Raw genomic sequence first — 19,028 nt, 5'->3', positions numbered from 1 at the left:
TAGCAAAACTCCTTTACTACTTTAAGTGTCTGATTTCCTAATCTAATTCCCTCAGCATCACCCGAGTTAACTCGACTACATTCCATTATCCTCGTTTTGCTTTTGTTGATGTTCATCTTATATCCTCCTTTCAAGACACTGTCCATTCCGTTCAACTGCTCTTCCAAGTCCTTAGCTGTCTCTGACAGAATTACAATGCCATCGGCAAACCTCAAAGTTATAATTTCTTCTCCGTGTATTTTAATACCTTCTCCGAATTTTTCTTTTGTTTCCTTCACTGCTTGCTCAATATAGACATTGAATAACATCAGGGAGAGGCCACAACCCCGTCTCACTCCCTTCCCAACCACTGCTTCCCTTTCATGTCCCTCAACTCTTATAACTGCCATCTGGTTTCTGTACAAATTGTAAATAGCTTTTCGCTCCCTGTATTTTACCCCTGCCACTTTCAGAATTTGAAAGAGAGTATTCCAGTCAACATTGTCAAAAGCTTTCTCCAAGTCTACAAATGCTAGAAACATTGGTTTGCCTTTCCTTAATCTAGCTTCTAAGATAAGTGGTAGGGGCAGTATTGCCTCACGTGTTCCAATATTTCTACGGAATCCTAACTGATCTTCCCCGAGGTCGGCTTCTACTAGTTTTTCCATTCGTCTGTAAAGAATTCACTTTAGTATTTTGCAGCCGTGGCATATTAAACTGATAGTTTGGTAATTTTCACATATGTCAATATCTGCTTTCTTTGGGATTGGAATTATTATATTCTTCTTGAAGTCTGAGGGTATTTCACCTGTCTCATACATCTTGCTCACCAGATGGTAGAGTTTTGTCAGGACTGGCTCTCCCAAGGCTATCAGTAGTTCTAATGGAATGTTGTCTACTCCTGGGGTCTTGATTCGACTCAGGTCTTTCAGTGCTCTGTCAAACTCTTCACGCAGTATCATATCTCCCATTTCATCTTCATCTACATCCTCTTCCATTTCCATAATATTGTCCTCAAGTACATTGCCCTTGTATAGACCCTCTATATACTCCTTCCACCTTTCTGCTTTCCTTCTTTGCTTAGAACTGGGTTTCCATCTGAGCTCTTGATATTCATACAAGTGGTTCTCTTTTCTCCAAAGGTCTCTTTAATTTTCCTGTAGACGGTATCTATCTTACGCCTAGTGAGATAAGCCTCTATATTCTTACATTTGTCCTCTAGCCATCCATGCTTAGCCATTTTGCACTTCCTGTCGATCTCATTTTTGAGACGTTGGTATTCCTTTTTGCCTGCTTCATTTACTGCATTTTTATATTTTCTCCTTTCAGAAATTAAATTCAATATTTCTTCTGTTACTCAAGGATTTCTACTAGCCCTCCTCTTTTTACCTACTTGATCCTGTGCTGCCTTCACTACTTCATCCCTCAAAGCTACCCATTCTTCTTCTATTGTATTTCTTTCCCCCATTCTTGTCAATTGTTCCCTTATGCTCTCCCTGAAACTCTGTACATCCTCTGGTTTAGTCATTTTATCCAGATCCCATCTCCTTAAATTCCCACCTTTTTGTAGTTTCTTCAGTTTTAATTTACAGTTCATAACCAATAGATTGTGGTCAGAGTCCACATCTGCCCCTGGAAATGACTTAAAATTTAAAACCTGGTTCCTAAACCTCTGTCTTACCATTATATAATCTATCTGTAACCTGTCAGTATCTCCAGGGTTCTTCCATGTATACAACCTTCTTTCATGATTCTTAAACCAAGTGTTAGTTATGATTATGTTGTGCTCTGTGCAAAATTCTACCAGGCGGCTTCCTCTTTCATTTCTTACCCCCAATCCATATTCACCTACTATGTTTCCTTCTCTCCCTTTTCCTACTGACGAATTCCAGTCACCCATGACTATTAAATTTTCGTCTCCCTTCACTATCTGAATAATTTCTTTTATTTCATCATACATTTCTTCAATTTGTTCATCATCTGCAGAGCTTGTTGGCATGTAAACTTGCACTACTGTTGTAGGCGTGGGCTTCGTATCTATCTTGGCCACAATAATGCATTCACTATGCTGTTTGTAATAGCTTACCCGCATTCCTATTTTCTTATTCATTATTAAACCTACTCCTGCATTACCCCTATTTGATTTTGTGTTTATAACCCTGTAGTCACCTGATCAGAAGTCTTGTTCCTCCTGCCACTGAACTTCACTAACTCCCACTGTATCTAAGTTTAACCTATCCATTTCCCTTTTTAAATTTTCTAACCTACCTGCCCGATTAAGGGATCTGACATTCCGCGCTCCGATCCATAGAACGCCAGTTTTCTTTCTCCTTATAACGACATCCTCTTGAGTAGTCCCCGCCCAGAGATCCGAATGGGGGCCTATTTTACCTCCCGAATATTTTACCCAAGAGGACGCCATCATCATTTAACCATACAGTAAAGCTGCATGCCCTCAGGAAAAATTACGGCTGTAGTTTCCCCTTGCTTTCAGCCGTTCGCAGTACCAGCACAGCAAGGCCGTTATGGTTAGTGTTACAAGGCCAGATCAGTCAATCATCCAGACTGTTGCCCCTGCAACTACTGAAAAGGCTGCTGCCCCTCTTCAGGAACCACATGTTTGTCTGGCCTCTCAACAGATACCCCTCCGTTGTGGTTGCACCTATGGTACGACTATTTGTGTCGCTGAGGCACGCAAGCCTCCCCACCAATGGCAAGGTCCATGGTTCATGGGGGGTGGTAAGGATGGACAAGAATATTGTGTAGGTTCAAAGGGCGGCAGAATACCACTGGCGAGGGGGGGGGGGGGGGGATAGTAGATAGCACATTCCTCATTTCAGAACGTGATGAGAGATAATCAAAACCCTGGCAGAAAATGTGATTCAGTTGTTCCAGTCCTGGGCAGTACTGAGTCACGAAAGGAATGCTTCTCTGTGGCCGGACAGTTGGACTTGGGGAGGTGGTGCCTGACTGGAGAGATAAGGCACAAGAGATATGTCTCTGTACAATTTTGGGAGGGTAGTTATGGTCTATGGAGGCCTCAGTGAGACCCTTGGTATATTTTGTGAGGGACTGCTGCCACTACAGATGCAGCAGCCACATTTGGCTAGGCTGTATCGAAGGGACATCTTGATATGGCATGGGTGGCAGCTATCGAAGATGAGGTACTATTATTAGTTGGTTGATATGGACAGAGGTACTGACGTAGCCATCTTTGAGGTGAATGTCAACATTGACGAAGGTGAGTTGTTGGCTTAGTCAGCTATGAGGGGACGTGGGGGACATTTGGAGGCAGTTGTAGAGGTGTTAGTCTACGGTGGGACTATGAAATGAACAGGTTGGAGAGTTTTATCAGATGGCATTGTGTGTACTGCTCTAGTTCCTGGAGAGCAAGATTTTCAATGTGTGGGATGGAATCCAAGAATTTGGGTTTGCACAGCATGAGAATTTTATGGATGGAGAAGGGGTATTTCAAGGAGGTTTGGACCTGATCAATATGGTTCTTGGAGGACTGTGTTGGTGAGGGTTAAGGAACGGCAGAATCTGAACAGGTGGAGGTCATTGTGGAAGGAGGGGTTGCAGCTAGAGATGGATAATTTGATGGTAAGGTCATTTTGGGGTATTTTATGAGCCAAGCATTAGTTATTGTTAGTCATTGTCGTATACCCACCTATCTCCTTCCTCCGTTCCCATCCAAGCACTACACAGCCTTCTGTTCTACCAATGCACCCCACAGTTTTTTCAATTCTTTTCAGCCCTCCTGCCCCCCCCCCCCCCCCAAAAAAAAAAAAATAAAATCTCCTCCCGCCCTCTGTCTAACCTCCTGGCTGCAGTCAGCTGTCCTATGGTGATTCCGTGTGTGTGTGTGTGTGTGTGTGTGTGTGTGTGTGTGTGTGTGTGTGTGTGTGTGTGTTGTCTAATCCAGAAGAAGGCTTTTTGGTCAAAATCTTACATATCTAGCAGCCTTTTTGTTGTGCCTGTCAGTGACTCATCATTTTCATAATATTGTTATTACTTTTGTGCTAGTCTTTGAACTGGCCTTCCTAAAATGTCACACTCACTTTTTTGGTGGCTAGTTGCAATAGATGACCACTTAGCACTGACATTAAAATCCGTTTGATGAAGATGTTGATTTACCAATTTATTTTCTTTGTATTGCTAACACAGCTATCACTAACATAATTGATTTTTTGAATATTCGAATGTGTGTTTTTTTTAATTAATTCAGTTAAGTTTCTTGCATTTTTGTGCACCCATACAGTCGTCATGTTTGATATCATCAGATAAAACATGAAGACATTTAACAAATCTCTCATCTTCAGTATTTTTAGATTACTCATGATAGGATCTGCATTGCAAGAGATCCAATGGTATCATTGTTCTTCATCTTTGCCCATGAAAGAGTAATTTTCACCAGAGCCCATTGATACTGTGGTAACATTTACATCAGATGATTCATTAAGAATCTTATAATATTCTTATTGGGACTTGGTAATTTAAGGATGTAGAAAAAAATGGTGTAGTTTAGTTAAAGATCGTCAGTCAAGTCAGCAGTATTAACAGTACATGTGACCATTTGTGTTGTACCAGTTAAAATCTACTGACAAAAATCAATGTTTCGTCTTCATTACAGTTATCAGCCTTCTCTAATATAAAAAATAGGGAATATAGTGTTTCTTTTGGATGGCACTCATTTCAGTGCCGTAGCATACGTGCGGAGGTTGGATTTTCATGTACTATTATTTGTGAGTTCTTTATAGCTTCCTTCAAATGCTACTGGGCTTTTTAGTAAATTTATGTGTTGATTAATGATGCAAACACAGCAATAGCGCCTACTAAAACACACCATTTAGGTAGAAGTGAATCCTATGTTGAAATATCTACTTCAGTTTCTTGATATTTGCCTTTAAATCTTGAATAACCGTGATGTAAATCGCCTAAAATCAACTATTTTCTTTCATACATTTTTTTCCTGTGCTTCCAATATCTTTTGTACGTATTTTGTAGACAGTTCTTCACTTCAAATGATAATCATTTATTAGTAGATTAGTTACTTCAATTTTTAGTTTCGTCTCTCTTTTGCAGCCTTGGTTCTGCTTGCCATGTTCAGTATTCAGAAACTTTTGAAAGTATTTCAGATTTTTTCCTGAAATCAGATAAGTGAGATGTGGATATTTACCAGCTGAATTTGTTCCTTTCTCATACTTAAGCCGTCGGCACACGGACCGTGCTGCCGAATGTTAACGTTGAGCGTGCCCAGTTCAATGTGCTGCTCAACGCTCAGGAATGATGCGACTTGTGCATACGGTACGTGGACCCCAACGTGGTATACGCGATCGCAACGCACTCAAGCGACAGTTGAGGGATGTTTCTAGTTCGTTAATCACACTGTTTACTCAACGGGCGCGTAAAATTCCCACGTTAGCTCTATTAAAATGCACATTTCCCCCATCTTCCACGAAAAGGAAAGTACCATCTCCAATCAATAAGGACAGAGGCTTATAAAAGTTCAATTACAAGCAGTGCGTTACAAAATTGGAATACTTTCCGCATAAGATAAACATTATTTCATCATTCCCACATTTTAGTAAAACCCCAAGGTCAGTCTTACTTGATCACTGTTCGTACCCAGTAGCAGAATCTTTGCAACATGTCAATTACGAAGCATAAAAGAAAAAGGAGAAAAAATACCTTTATACAAGTAGCGTCAGCTGTCCTTTAGATTAAGCCAATTGAACAAAGTCACCCCTCAAAAAAAGGTGAACTTGTATTTACATAAAATCAAACATTACAGTCTATACTTATATTAAACTAATAATAAAGTATCAGAACCTAATAAAAACGTGAATGTTAGGAAAAAAAAAATTTGTCGTGTCAGGACGCGAACAACCGCCCCAACGAAAAAACCTCATTAGTATACAATGATGCTATTCATTACACTATACCAACATCACATCTGCTGTATCTAATAATAGTAGCTTCCCTCTTGCTAAAAACTTTATAATCGTAGATATTTTACTAACTGAAATTTAATTATAACACATTGTACCAAGAACAATGCGTTTTGGGTGGATCTTCAGTGTGTCGCTGCCTTCAAATAGCCTACTCTCATTATACGCAAGTTACAATAATTATTTTTCCGCGAATATGATGTTTCTCATTATTTTATTGGAACGAATCACACAGTTAACAATGAGTTTTGCAGTGATTCTCAATTTGCTGGTGCTCGGAACGGCATATATACGTATAGGCTTGAAATGAATGCCAATATGGCGCGTCACAACTCTGTACTGAAGGGAGACGGCGTGCGTGTGACGTAGGTGGCGTTGTGCCATGTCATTGGTCAACGTTCAGACACACGCTGAGAATATCTGACATGCCAGATATTGCTTTGCACGTTCGGAAAGACTCCCGAGCGTGCTATTCCATGCTGTGACGTCAAAAACTCGGCACGCTCAACGCTCAACGTTCGGATGCACGGTCCGTGTGCCGACGGCTTTAGGCATGAATTGTTACTTATGTTATCAGCCAGCAAGTCCATATCCTCCAGGACACATAGCTTGTAAGTATCCCAATCCATGATACTTTGGAATAATCACGGAAATAAATACAACAGAACAAGGTATTTATGTACAATTTGTGTGCCCTTCAGGACTTTTGCATAGCTCCGTTGGCCCAAATGAGAGGGTATTTGACCAGTTCTCATTCCTTGTGTGCTTTCTGTTGTTGAATAACTTAAACTCTCAACTGGAAGAACTTACCAGTTTTCAGAGGATTAGATGTACTCTGTTCAGAAAAAAGTTACTGTTATAAATAATGTTTACTTCATATAGTGCTGTTTAAAATAATTAAATTAATGTAAGGTTCCACCACTGTTATTATGAATCACAGTGACTACATGGCAGAGGCCTTCGCCAATTATCTGACTCCTCCGCCTGTAAACTCTGCCAAAGTGATCCCATCCCAGAAGTCCAACGCAAACTCCAGTGCCTGCTTAAAGCCATAGGCCCTTCCCAGAACACCCTCCCTGCATCCATCTTCCTCATCACGCCTGTGATAGCCTGCACTCCCACCTTCTACATGCTCCACAAACCCAGCAATGCTTGATGGCCCATTGTGGCTGGTTATTGTGCCCCCACTGAAAAAAATTCGGCCCTCATTGACCAACAACTCCAACCAACAGCCCATAATCTAGCCTCCCACACCAAAGACACCAACTACTTCCTTCACTGACTCTCCACCATCTCCCCCCCCCCCCCCCCCCCTTTTACCTCCTGGATCCCTACTCATCACTGTTGGCACCATCTCCCTATACACCAACATCCCCCACTACCTCATTCCTTATACACCTTACTAATTTTATCCTAACGCACAACTATTCCTCATTTGAAGGGAAGGTATATAAACAAATCTGTGCACAGCCATGGGCACCTGCATGGCGCTCTCCGATGCCAATCTTTTTATGGGCCATCTAGAGGAGGCCTTCGTAGCCTCTGAAAACACCAAACCCCTAATCTGATTCAGGTTCATTGATGTTATCTTTATGATTTGGATTTGGGGCCAAGACAGCCTGTCTTCATTGCTTCGCAGCCTCAACACCTTTCCCATCTGCTTCTTGTGGTCCTCCTCAACCCAGTGCTCTTAGATGTCTACCTCCTCCTCTCTGATGGCTCCATCTGGATTAAACCCACCAGTCACCAACAGTACCACCATTTTGACAGCTGTCCTCCCTTTCACAAAGAAAAAATCTGTCCCATACAACCTAGCCAACCAGGGACAGCCTATCTGCAGTGACAAAAACTCCATTGCTCAGTATGCTGATGGTCTCACCAAGGCCTTCACTGACAGGCACTATCCCCAAAACCTAGTCCACAAACAAACCTCTCATTGCATTTGCCCTCACACCTCCAGTCCTCCCACCACCCCAACAACCAGCCACAAAGGTGTGTCCCCTTCATCACCCAGTACCATCCTAGGACTGGAACAACTGATCTACATCCTTTACTGTGACTTTGATTACCAATCATCATGCCCTGAAATGAAGGACTTCCTACCCAAGATGCTTCCCACCCATCCTAGTGGGACCATCTTAAGTGGTCTGTTCCTCAACCGAGTTACCTAGCACACCAGCAATGGCACTGGAGTCAGACTGGCTCCACATCCCTGTCAGAGCTTCATGGCTCCACATCCCTGTCAGAGCTTCTAAAACCTCATTGACTCTCTTCCTGCTTATCTCGCAACAGTCCATGCTGCAAAAGGTGGTTATTCAGGGTTTTGACAAGTGGTTATATTAATGTGACTGGGCAGTGTATTAATGTTGATTTGCTTTCTTTATAGCCTATCTTCTAACATAATTTTTAAGGTCAGTATTGTCTTGGGTGGTCCTACAATCCTCCAGAACACAAACATCCTGCCCATGATCAGTTTCTATCAGTTTTTCAATTCTTATCTTAATTATTGGTATTTTCAGTATTTTGCAACCATGACTTATTAAACTAGGGGTTCAGTAATATTTGGACCTGCCAGTATATCCCTTTTTTTTGGAAATGGAATTATTACATTCTTTTTGAAGTCTGCAGGTCTTTTGCCTGGCTGATACATCCTGCAAATGTGGTGGAATAATTTTATCATCGCTGGCTTTCCCAAGGATCTCAATAATACTGAGTGAACATCATTTACTCCAGGGATCTTGTTTTTCGACTGAGATGTTTCAGTGCTGTGGAAAATTCTTCTGGTAGTGTTGTTTCCCCCATCCCATCTTCATTTACATTATGCCTTCCACTTTCAGCTTTCCCTTTTTTGCTGAGTACTGATTTGCTACCTGAGCTCTTGATATTAATAAAAGTGCTCCTCATTTCTCCACAGATCTCTTTATTTTTCATATAGACGGCATTCATCTTTCCTCTAGTTACATATGCTTGTACAGTGTTGCATTTGTCCTCTACCCATTCCTGCTTAGCCATTTTGTGTTTTCTGTCTATCTCATATATTTAGATGTCTGTATTCACTTTTGCTGCACACCAATTAAATTCAGTACATCTTGTGTTATCCAAGGATTTCTGTGGAGTTCTCTTTTTGTATATTCAATCCTCTGCTGCCTTTAGTATTTCATGTTACAAAGTTATCCATTCAACTTCTGTTGTTTTCCTTTCCTGGTTTCCATTGCATAATACTCTCTTTGAAACTCTGAACAGTCTCTGGTTCCTTGTATTTATCTAGGTCTCACCTTACTTTCCTACATTTCCACATGTTTGTGCATTGTTATCTGCTGAATGTAGCGTCATGGAAATAAAGTTATTGCTACTGCTCATATTCAAATTCTTCACAGAAAGAGTAAACTGTTCTGGACTACTGACATCCAACCAACAGAGAACTTGCGTGGATAGTCCTCCCAATCAAAAGAATTTATGTAAAGAAAGCAACAGAGCACATGTTTACAAAAATTCATTTGTGGTAGTTATGGGATCTAAGGGTAGTTTACTTGACAACTAATCAAAACATCATAGGTCTGGGTATCAGTTTGCAGCCACTGCTTAAATTTTCAATAAAATCATCATCAATGGTGGCCAAAGACTTCTGGTTTAAGGTGTTTGTGGGTAGTAATTGCAACCTCTCACTGTGATGCTGAATGAGACAGTTTTATGTTTTTTTAGTTTTCTTTTACCGTGCATACAGTGATTTGTACTGAACTATGTCCAATATCTATTCCCTCCCCCCCGGCCCCCTCCCCTTCCCCTGTGTGCCCCTTCTCTCTCTCTCTCTCTCTCTCTCTCTCTCTCTCTCTCTCTCACACACACACACACACACACACACACACACACACACACACACACACAGAGACCAAGTCATACTACTACACATTCTTGTAATAAATTTCCTTCAGACAGAAAAATCTTCTGTCGCCAGAGCAGCACAGATTTAGAAACCATTGCTGATGCGAAATTCAGCTTGCCCTTTTCTGATATGATATTCTGAAAACCATGGATGAAGGGCAACAGGCAGGTTTCATATTCCTAGATTTCCAGAAAGCATTTGCCATGATGTCTGACTGTAGAGTGTTGACGAAGATGTGAGCATATGGATCAGTTTCACAGATATGTGAGTGTCTCAAAGATCCCAGTATGTTGTCCTCAATGGTGAGTATTCATCAAAAACAAGGGCATTGTCAGGAGTGACACAGGGAACTGTGATATGACTGCTCTTTTCTCTCTATGTACGTAAATGATCTGATCAACAAATTGAGCAGCAATTTACAGCTGTTTGCTGATGATGCTATGGCATACAGGAAGGTGTCTAACCGAGTGACTGTAGGAGGATACAGGTTGACTCGGACAGAATTTCTATTTAGTGTGATGAGTGGCAGCTTGCTCTAAGGGTAGCAAAATGAAGGTTAATGTGAATGAGTAACAGAAACAATCCTGTAACATTCAAATACACCATTAATTGTGTGCTGCTCAACACAGTCATGTCGATTAAATGTCTAGGCATAAAACTGCAAAGCAATATGAAATTGAGTAAGCACATCAGGTTGATAGTAGGAAGCTGAATAACTAACTTCATTTTATTGGGAGAATCTTTGGGCAAGTGTAGCTGACCTTTAAAGGCAGTGGTGTATAGGACACTAGTGTGACCCATTCTTGAACACTGCTAGAGTATTTGAACTCCCCACCAGATCGGATTAAAGGAAGGCATTGATGCAATTCAGAGGCATGCTTCTAGATTTGTTGCAGGTAGGTTCCGTCAGCATACAAGTACTATGGAGATGCTTCATAAACTAAAAAATGGGAATCCCCGGAGGAAACAAGGCATTGTTTTTTGTGAGGCATTATTGAGAAAATTTAAAGAACCAGCATTTGAGGCTGACTGCAGAGAAATTCCACTGTCGCCAGTGTTCATTTTGCGTAAGGACCATTAAGACAAGGTGAGAGAGATTAGAGCACAAATGGACGTTTATGGATAGTTGTTTTTCCCTCACTCTGTTTGGAAAGGAAACGACTGGTAGTGGTATGTGGTACTCTTCGACAAACACAGTACAGTGGCTTGCGGATTATGTTTGTAAATGTAGATGTAGATTCAGAATTTTTCTTTGGAGTACAAGGAGTTGTCAAGCAGACATGATTTCAGTTTGTGTGTGAGGTTAATTTTATTATCCAACACGGAAAACAATCTATCAAGAAGTTCAAAGTGTTAATGATGATTAAATTTTCCTCTGTGCTGAATTCTATCAGGCAACTTCCCATTTCATTCCTTTCCCCCAGTCCATGTTCTGCTGTTAATTTTCCTATTATTAAATTCCAGTTGCCTGTGACAATTAAATTACTATCTCCCTTAATGATCTGAATAATTTCTTTGATCTTATCATACATTTTGTTCAATCTGTACATCATCTGTGGAGCTAGGAAGCATATAATCTTGTACTAATGTGGATAGTGTTGACTTTATATTGATCTTGGCTACAAGATATGCTATTCATAGTAACTCACTTACATTCCTATTGTTTTATTCATTACAAATACGAGACCTACTACTGAAATACCTCTATTCAATCTGTGTTGATTTTCCAATACTCAGCTGATCAAATACTCCCCACTACCTCCCACTGTATATAACTTGGCCCTACCCATTTCTGCTATTTGTTTCCCTAAGAAGTTATACAGATAAACACAAATAACTGTTAAGAAGTAGTTCATCAAAGAAAGAAGGGAATACAAAAATGATAATGAAAAGAGAGGTATTTAGCAAAGTCTCTTAGATATTGAATCAATGGGAAGTGTAGGGAAGCAAAACAAAATAGATACAAAAGAATATGAAGAAATCAAGAAAGATATTGTTATTTGGAAGAACAAATTCAGCACATAGAAAAGTTAATAAAACTCTCAGTAGAATCAAAAGCAAAAACAAAGGCATTAAGAGTGCAAAAGGGATTTCACTGTTAAACACAGAGACAGGGGGGGGGGGGGGGGGGGGGGGAGGGAGAGGGAGAGAGAGAGAGAGAGAGAGAGAGAGAGAGAGAGCAGACAAGTGAAAAGAGTATGGTGATTAATGATCTTTTCTTTGGGAATACAATTTTTTGAAATATGTTTCCGCCATTTGACAGTTAATTGTTAATTTATTTTACTCAATCATGATATTGGCTTTTTAGCCATTCTCAAGGGCATGTTAGGGCAGGCTTCTTTTAATGTTTCAGAATGCGCCTGAGAATGGCTGTAAAGCCAAAATTATGACTGTGGAAATAGATGAACAATTAAGTCAAATGGCAAAATGTCTTTCAAAAAAGTACATCGATTGCCTCTTTGAGGGAGGAAGTGTCTGTGGATGTGCCAGAAGAAGAAATACATGGCAATTTGCAAGACAGGGGGAGGGGGGGGGGGAGGAGGAGACTGGTTCTATAATAAGAGTTTCCCAGAGCTTGAAAATTTAGGACCTGTTAGACAACTATCAGTTTGGCCTGAGGAAAAGTAAAGAGGGGCAGTTCTGGCATAAGACTTGATAATGGAGACAAAACACTTACATGGAATTTTACATTGTAAAAAAGCATTCAGCATTGTAAAAAGATGCAAGGTGGTCAAAATTCTCAAAAAAATTGGTATAAGCTTGTGGGAAAGAGGGAGGGAGGGGAAGTAGTGCTAGTTGTATCCATGGCATTCAATAAGCTATATTTGCTTCCAGGGCCGTGCCAGATGGTGCCTTCTCAAGCAGCTGAACTTTTATTTGCTAGGTATGAGTTTACCAAACCTGGTTTCCTGATCTGGAGACTGTGACTGTTGCCAGTCCTGTATAACCATAAACTCTGGGCAGGATTCAATGACCACTGTACAGTGTGGTAGTGGAATATTGTGTCACAGGGACCAGAAATCGCAGCTTAATGGTGCTGATTGCCTGTGTGGTACAAACTTCTATGAAAGAAACCTCAATACTAAAGTGTGCTGTGCACCGATGAGATGGAACAGCCATTAGCGTATAACTTATGGGAAATCTATCACATCTCAGGTGTATAAGGCTTACCCAGCCAAATGGGGGCTTTGCCTGAGTGGAAGTTCATTTCACTAGCTGCCTGTGGAACTCCATGACAAATTCAACAGATAAAAAGGAACACCCTAAAAGGGAAGAAGGGCATACTGTCCGTGTGTGTTAACACCCATTGCGATCTTTGGCTTAGAAAAGAATTCCATATAGTAATAGGCCACTTACGAGGTCTCAGAATGTGTCTTTGATTATTAAGACAGGAGGTATGCTTTGAAAAAGTGCCTCCTTTCTACATATATGTTGGACTACAGTGTATACCAGTCACACAAAAATTTATCAGGTGTCTTAGGAATGGCACACTAATGGTGGAAACTGCCACATCACACCAAGCTGAAGTCTTGGAGACCGTGAAAGATTTTTGAGAATACCGAGTTGTGATAAAACTTCACAACAATCTTTCTTTCTAGCAAGGGTTTTTCACTTGTGGAAGCCTAATGGATATTGACTTAAAGGAGCTGAGGAAAGAGTGAGAACATCTCACTGTGATGAATGTTAAAAATTAAGTGATGTGAGAGAATGTTAAATTGGAAAAGATGTCTGCATTCGTTCTCTAGTTCTCCTGTGTTGGCTGAGCTTACTACAGTAGCACTCCTCCTTCTGAAAATGAGACTATATATTCCTGACCCAATACATTGTTCCAAATGTCAACATGATGGACACTCCACTACAGCATGCAATAGACAGACATTTTGTGTAAATTTGGCCAAGGCACAAGCAAAATGGGAATCCTTGTACGGCTCCTCTGTTTAGTTTGAAGCGCAAAGCAGTCATGCTGCTTGGTGCCGTGACTGCCAAGTTTTGGAGGATGAGAGGAAAATCCAGGAGATAAAAGTTACAGGGAGAATCCCTATTTTGAAACTCAGAAACCACCAAGATTTGTAACCTCATTTGCTTTGGTAGCAAAAACTTCATCCTTAAAGAGAGGATTCCTCGATGCAGACTTTATAATCTGAAGTTGCCACGGACACCTGCACATGCAAGTGCACTTGCAATGGAGAAGTTGCTGCCAGACAACATATGAATCTTACAAGCTTACTGAACAATCAGTGGAATACGCAGGATGGAATAATGGCAGTATTGTGGAAAGGATACAAGACTGTTCACTATATAAAAGAGATGTTAAGTTGCAGACAGGAACAACAAAAAGACTGCAATTTTTCTGTTGAGTCTGTCTGGAGCTCAAAACCTATATGGTGAGTAGCAATCTATCCTTTGCATAACATTGTCATCAAATGTAACCAACAAGCCACAAATAGCGACAGGTAGACAGACTGAAGATCAGTAATATGCCACCAATGATTAAGTCACCACCATCTCCAGTGATGGGGAAAGGTATGGTAAAGAGGTTTAGAGAGTGAAACAAAACAGTCCAAAGCCATCAGACCACACTGCTTTAGTATTGTATAATGAAGCTGATGGAAGTACAGGAAATATGGATGTAGAAATGTGGTTGAAGAAACCAAAAAGCCATTCCAGCGGGATATGCTGTTGCAGCATCCCCACTTGACAGATAGAAACCGGTCAAGAACACATAAAACCTCACCAATAAAATGTCTCCCATTTTACAGTGGATCACAAGTTGACTTGGAACATATGTGGAGGAGGTCAGACTCTTAGCACAGGTCAGACCTTTACACTTGTGTTTACAGGAAACATATTTTAAATTATCTGATCCCTCTATGTTTAGAGGCTGTACACTGATCATCCAGAATATTATGACCACCTACTTAATAGCTGCTATGTCCCGCTTTGGCACGGATAATGGTGGCGACATATCATGACATGAAAGCAATGAGGCCTTAGTAGGTTGCTGGAGGGAGTTGGCAGCACATCTGCACACATAAGTCACCTAATTCCTGTACATTCCAGGAAAGGGGGCAATGAGCTCTGGCAACACATTCCGTCACATCCCAGATGTGTTTGATTCGGTTCAGATCTGGCGAGTTGGGAGAGTACATCAATTGGAACTTGCAACTGTGTTCCTCGAACCCTCCATCACAATCCTGACCTTTTTTTCTCCTTCAGTCTTCTGATTTGCTTATTGCAGCCTGCCGTGAATTCGTCTTCTGTGCCAACTTCTTCATCTCAGAGTAGCTCTTGCAATCTACATCCTCAGTTATTTGCTGGATGTATTCATGCCTGACTTCCTCTACAGTTTTTTTGCTCTACAGCTCTCTCTAGTCCGCGGAAGTTATTCCCTGATGTGTGAACAGATGTCCTATCATGCTGTCTGTTCTTCTTGTCAGTGTTTCCAACATATTTCTTTCCTTTCCAATTCAGCACAGAACCTCCTCACTCCTTATCTTACCAGTCCACCTAATTTTTAGCATTTGTCTGTAGCACCACATCTCAAATGCTTTTATTCTCATCTGTTTTGGTTTTCCCACAATCCATTTTTCTCTCCATACAATGCTGAGCTCCAAACATACTTTCACAGAAATTACTTCCTATGTTTGATACTAGTAGACTTCTCTTGGCCAGGAACGCCCTTTTTGCCAGTGCTAGTGTGCTTTTGATGTCCTCTAGCTCTGTCTGTCATTGTTTATTTTGCTGCCTAAGTAACAGAATCCCTTAACATCTACTTCATGACCATCAATCCTGATGTTAAGTTTCTCGCTGGTCTCATTTCTGCTACTTCACATTACGTTCGTCTTTCTGTGATTTACTCTCAATCCATATTCTGCACTCATTAGACTGTTCATTCCGTTCAGCAGATAATATAATTCTTCTTCAGTTTCTCTTAGGATAGCAGTATCATCAGCAGATTGTATCATTCATATCCTTTCACCTTGAACTTTCCACTGCTGAACCTTTCTTTTATTTTTGTAATTGCTTCTTCGATGTATAGATCGAAAAGTAGTAGCGAAAGAATAGATCCCTGTCTTACAGCTTTTTTAAGCTGTGCACTTCATTCTTGGTCTTTCACTCTTATTATTCCTTCTTGGCTCTTGTACATCTTGTGTATTATTCATCTTTCCCTATAGCTTACCCCTATTTTCCTCACAATTTTGAATATCTTGCACCATTTGATATTGTCGAATGCTTTTTCCAAGTCAACAAATCCTTTGACCATGTCTTGATTTTTCTTTATTCTTGTCTTTCATTATCAACTGCAATGTCAGAATTGCCTGTCTGGTGCCTGTACCTTTCCTAAAGCCAAACACATCTTCAATTTTCTTTTCCAGTCTTCTGTATATTATTAGTGTCAGCATCTTGGATGGATGTGCTGTCAAGCTGGTTGTGTGATAATTGTCACATGTCAGCTCTTGCAGTCTTCTGAACTGTGTGGATGATGTTTTTCCAAAAGTCAGATGGTATATTGCCAGACTCATACATTCTACACACCAACACGAATAGTTGTTTTGTTGCCACTACTCCCAATGATTTTAGAAATTCTGGTGGAATATTTCTATCACATCTTCGTTATTTGATCTTAAGTCTCCCAAAGCTCTTTTAAATTATGATTCTAATACCAGATCCCCCATCTCCTCTAAATCAACTGTTGTTTCTTCTTCCATCACATCAAACAAATAGTCCCCCTCATAGAGGCCTTCAATGTACTCTTTCCACCTATCCGCTCTCTCCTCTGCATGTGACAGTGGAATTCCCACTGTACTCTTAATATTATCACCCTTGCTTTTAGTTTCACTGAAAGTTGTTTTGACTTTTCTATGTGCTGAGTCAGTCCTGACAATCTTTCTTTTTTTTTTCTTTTTTCTCATGCAACCATTTTGCCTTAGCTTCACTGCTCTTCCTACTTATTTCATTCCTCAGCAACTTTGTATTTCTGTATTTGTGAATTGCCCAGAACATTTTTGAACTTCCTTCTTTCGTCGATCAACTGAAGTATTTCTTTTTCTGTTACCCATGGTTTCTTCGAGTTACCTTCTTTGTACCTATGTTTTTCTTTCCAACTTCTGTGACTACCCCTTTTAGAGTTGTCCATTCCTCTTCAGCTGTGTTACCCATTGAGCTATTCCCTATTGAAGTATCTATAGCCTTAGAGGACTTCAAGCATATCTCTTCATTCCTTATTACTTCCATATCTCACTTCTTTATTTATTGATTCTTCCTGATTAATGTCTTAAACTTCAGCCTATTCATCACCACTACTACATTGTGATCTTAATCTATACCTGCTCCTGGATATGCGTGACAATCCACTATCTGATTTTGAAATCTAATTGAAATCTTCCCGTACCTCCCGGCCTTTTCCAAGTATTCCTCCTCCTCTTGTGATTCTTGAACAGAGTATTTGCTATTACTACCTGAAATCTATAACATAATTCAGTTAATCATTCTCCTCTCTCATTCCTTGTGCCAAGCCCATTTCTTTTGTAACTCTTTCTTCTACTCCATCCCCCACAACCGCATTTCAGTCCACCATGACTGTTAGATTTTCATCTCCCTTCACATACTGAATTACCCATTCAATATCCTCTGTATACCTTCTCTCTTCATCTTCAGCTTGCAACGTCGGCATGTATACCTGAACTATCATTGTCGATGTTGGTTCGCTGTCGATTCTGATGAGAACAACCCTATCACTGAATTGTTCACAGTAACACAATCTCTGTCCTACCTTCCTATTCAATACTACTTCTGTTATACCATTTTCTGCTGTTGTTCATGTTACCTGTACTCACCTGGCCAGAAATCCTTGTCTTCTTTCCGTTTCACTTCTTGGACCCCTGCTATATCTAGATTAAGCCTTTTCAATTTCCTTTTCAGATTTTCTGGCTTCTGACATTGCACACTCTGAATTGTAGAACATTATCCTTTCATTGGTTTTTCAATCTTTTTCTCATGGCCACCTTCCTCTTAGAAGTCCCCTCCCAGAGATATGAAAGGGAGACTATTCCGGAATCTTTTTCCAGTGGAGAGATCATCATAACACGTTTCCAGTTACAGACCACATGTTCTGTGTATACACATTACGTGTCTTTAATGCCTTCTGCATCTTCATGCTGTTGATCATTGCTGATTCTTCCACTTCTAGGGGCCGTTTCTCATCTCATGGGCAAGAGAGTACCCTGAACCTTTGTCGTCTCCTCCGACCTCTTTGACAAGGCCGTTGGCAGAATGAGGGTAAGTTCTTATGCCGGAAGTCTTCTACCACCGTTACTGATTTTTATTAAAAATTTAAGCGGTAGCAGAGTTCAAACTGAGGATTGAGGACGTTTTGATTACTAATCACAGATGCTACCCCTAGACCATGGGTCGTGTGTTATCTTGTTGAAAAATGCCACTGCCGTTGGGAAATACATTTGTCATGTAGGGTTGTATGTGGTCTGTAACCAGTGTATGGTACTACTTGACCATCATGGTGCCTCTCACAAGCTCCACTGTACTCATGGATACCCACGTGAATGTTTCCCAGAGCTTAGTGGAGCAGCCGCCAACTTGTCTTTGTCCTGCAGCACAAATATCAAGGAGCTGTTCCCCTGGAAGATGATAGATTTGTGTCCTTCCATTGGCATGATGAAGAAGGTATAGGGATTCATCAGACCATGCAATGCTCAGCCACTGCACCAACATCCAGTGCTGATGGTCACATGCCTGTTTCATTCATAGATGCCAGTGTCGTGATGTTAACATTGGCATATCCATGGGTCTTCTGCTGTGGAGGCCTGTCGTTAGGAGTGTTCCATGAACTGTGTGTTCAGGCACACTTGTACTCTACCCAGCATTAAAGCTTGATGTTAGTTCCACCACAGTTTGCTACCTGTCATATTTTACCAGTCTGCGCAGCCTACGGTGTCCAACATCTGTGATGAGGGTTGGCCACCCAACCCCACATCGTCTGGACTTGGTTTCAACACGTGTTGAAGACACTCAGCGCAGCACTCCTTGAATGCCTGACAGTTCACACTATTTCTGAAATGCTTGCGCTGAGTCTCTAGGCCATCAAAATCTGCCCCATGTCAAACTCAGATGGATCCCGCATCTTCCCCGTTCTACACACGGACAGCATGCTCATTGATACTACATGTATGTGTCTGACTAACAGACATTCCTCGTCA

General features: G+C 40.8%; 1 protein-coding gene across 3 annotated transcripts in view; it reads left to right on the top strand.

The window, feature by feature from the left end:
- Positions 1 to 19,028, top strand: part of LOC126457520 (peroxisome biogenesis factor 1) — a 385,437-nt gene that overhangs the window by 8,497 nt on the left and 357,912 nt on the right. Inside the window, exon 2 of one of the 3 annotated variants that reach the window (XM_050093860.1) lies at positions 18,005 to 18,093. The exons of the other annotated variants lie outside the window; for them this stretch is intronic. Within the exon in view, the coding sequence (XP_049949817.1) occupies positions 18,088 to 18,093 (6 nt within the window). The 5' untranslated portion in view covers positions 18,005 to 18,087. The remainder of the gene's footprint in view (positions 1 to 18,004; positions 18,094 to 19,028) is intronic. 3 annotated transcript variants of the gene reach the window in all.

This window comes from Schistocerca serialis, chromosome 2 (assembly GCF_023864345.2).
Source record: "Schistocerca serialis cubense isolate TAMUIC-IGC-003099 chromosome 2, iqSchSeri2.2, whole genome shotgun sequence".
NCBI classification, from domain to species: domain Eukaryota; kingdom Metazoa; phylum Arthropoda; class Insecta; order Orthoptera; family Acrididae; genus Schistocerca; species Schistocerca serialis.
Note: the sequence above shows the minus strand (reverse complement) of the source record. Positions and strands in the feature narration are given on the sequence as shown.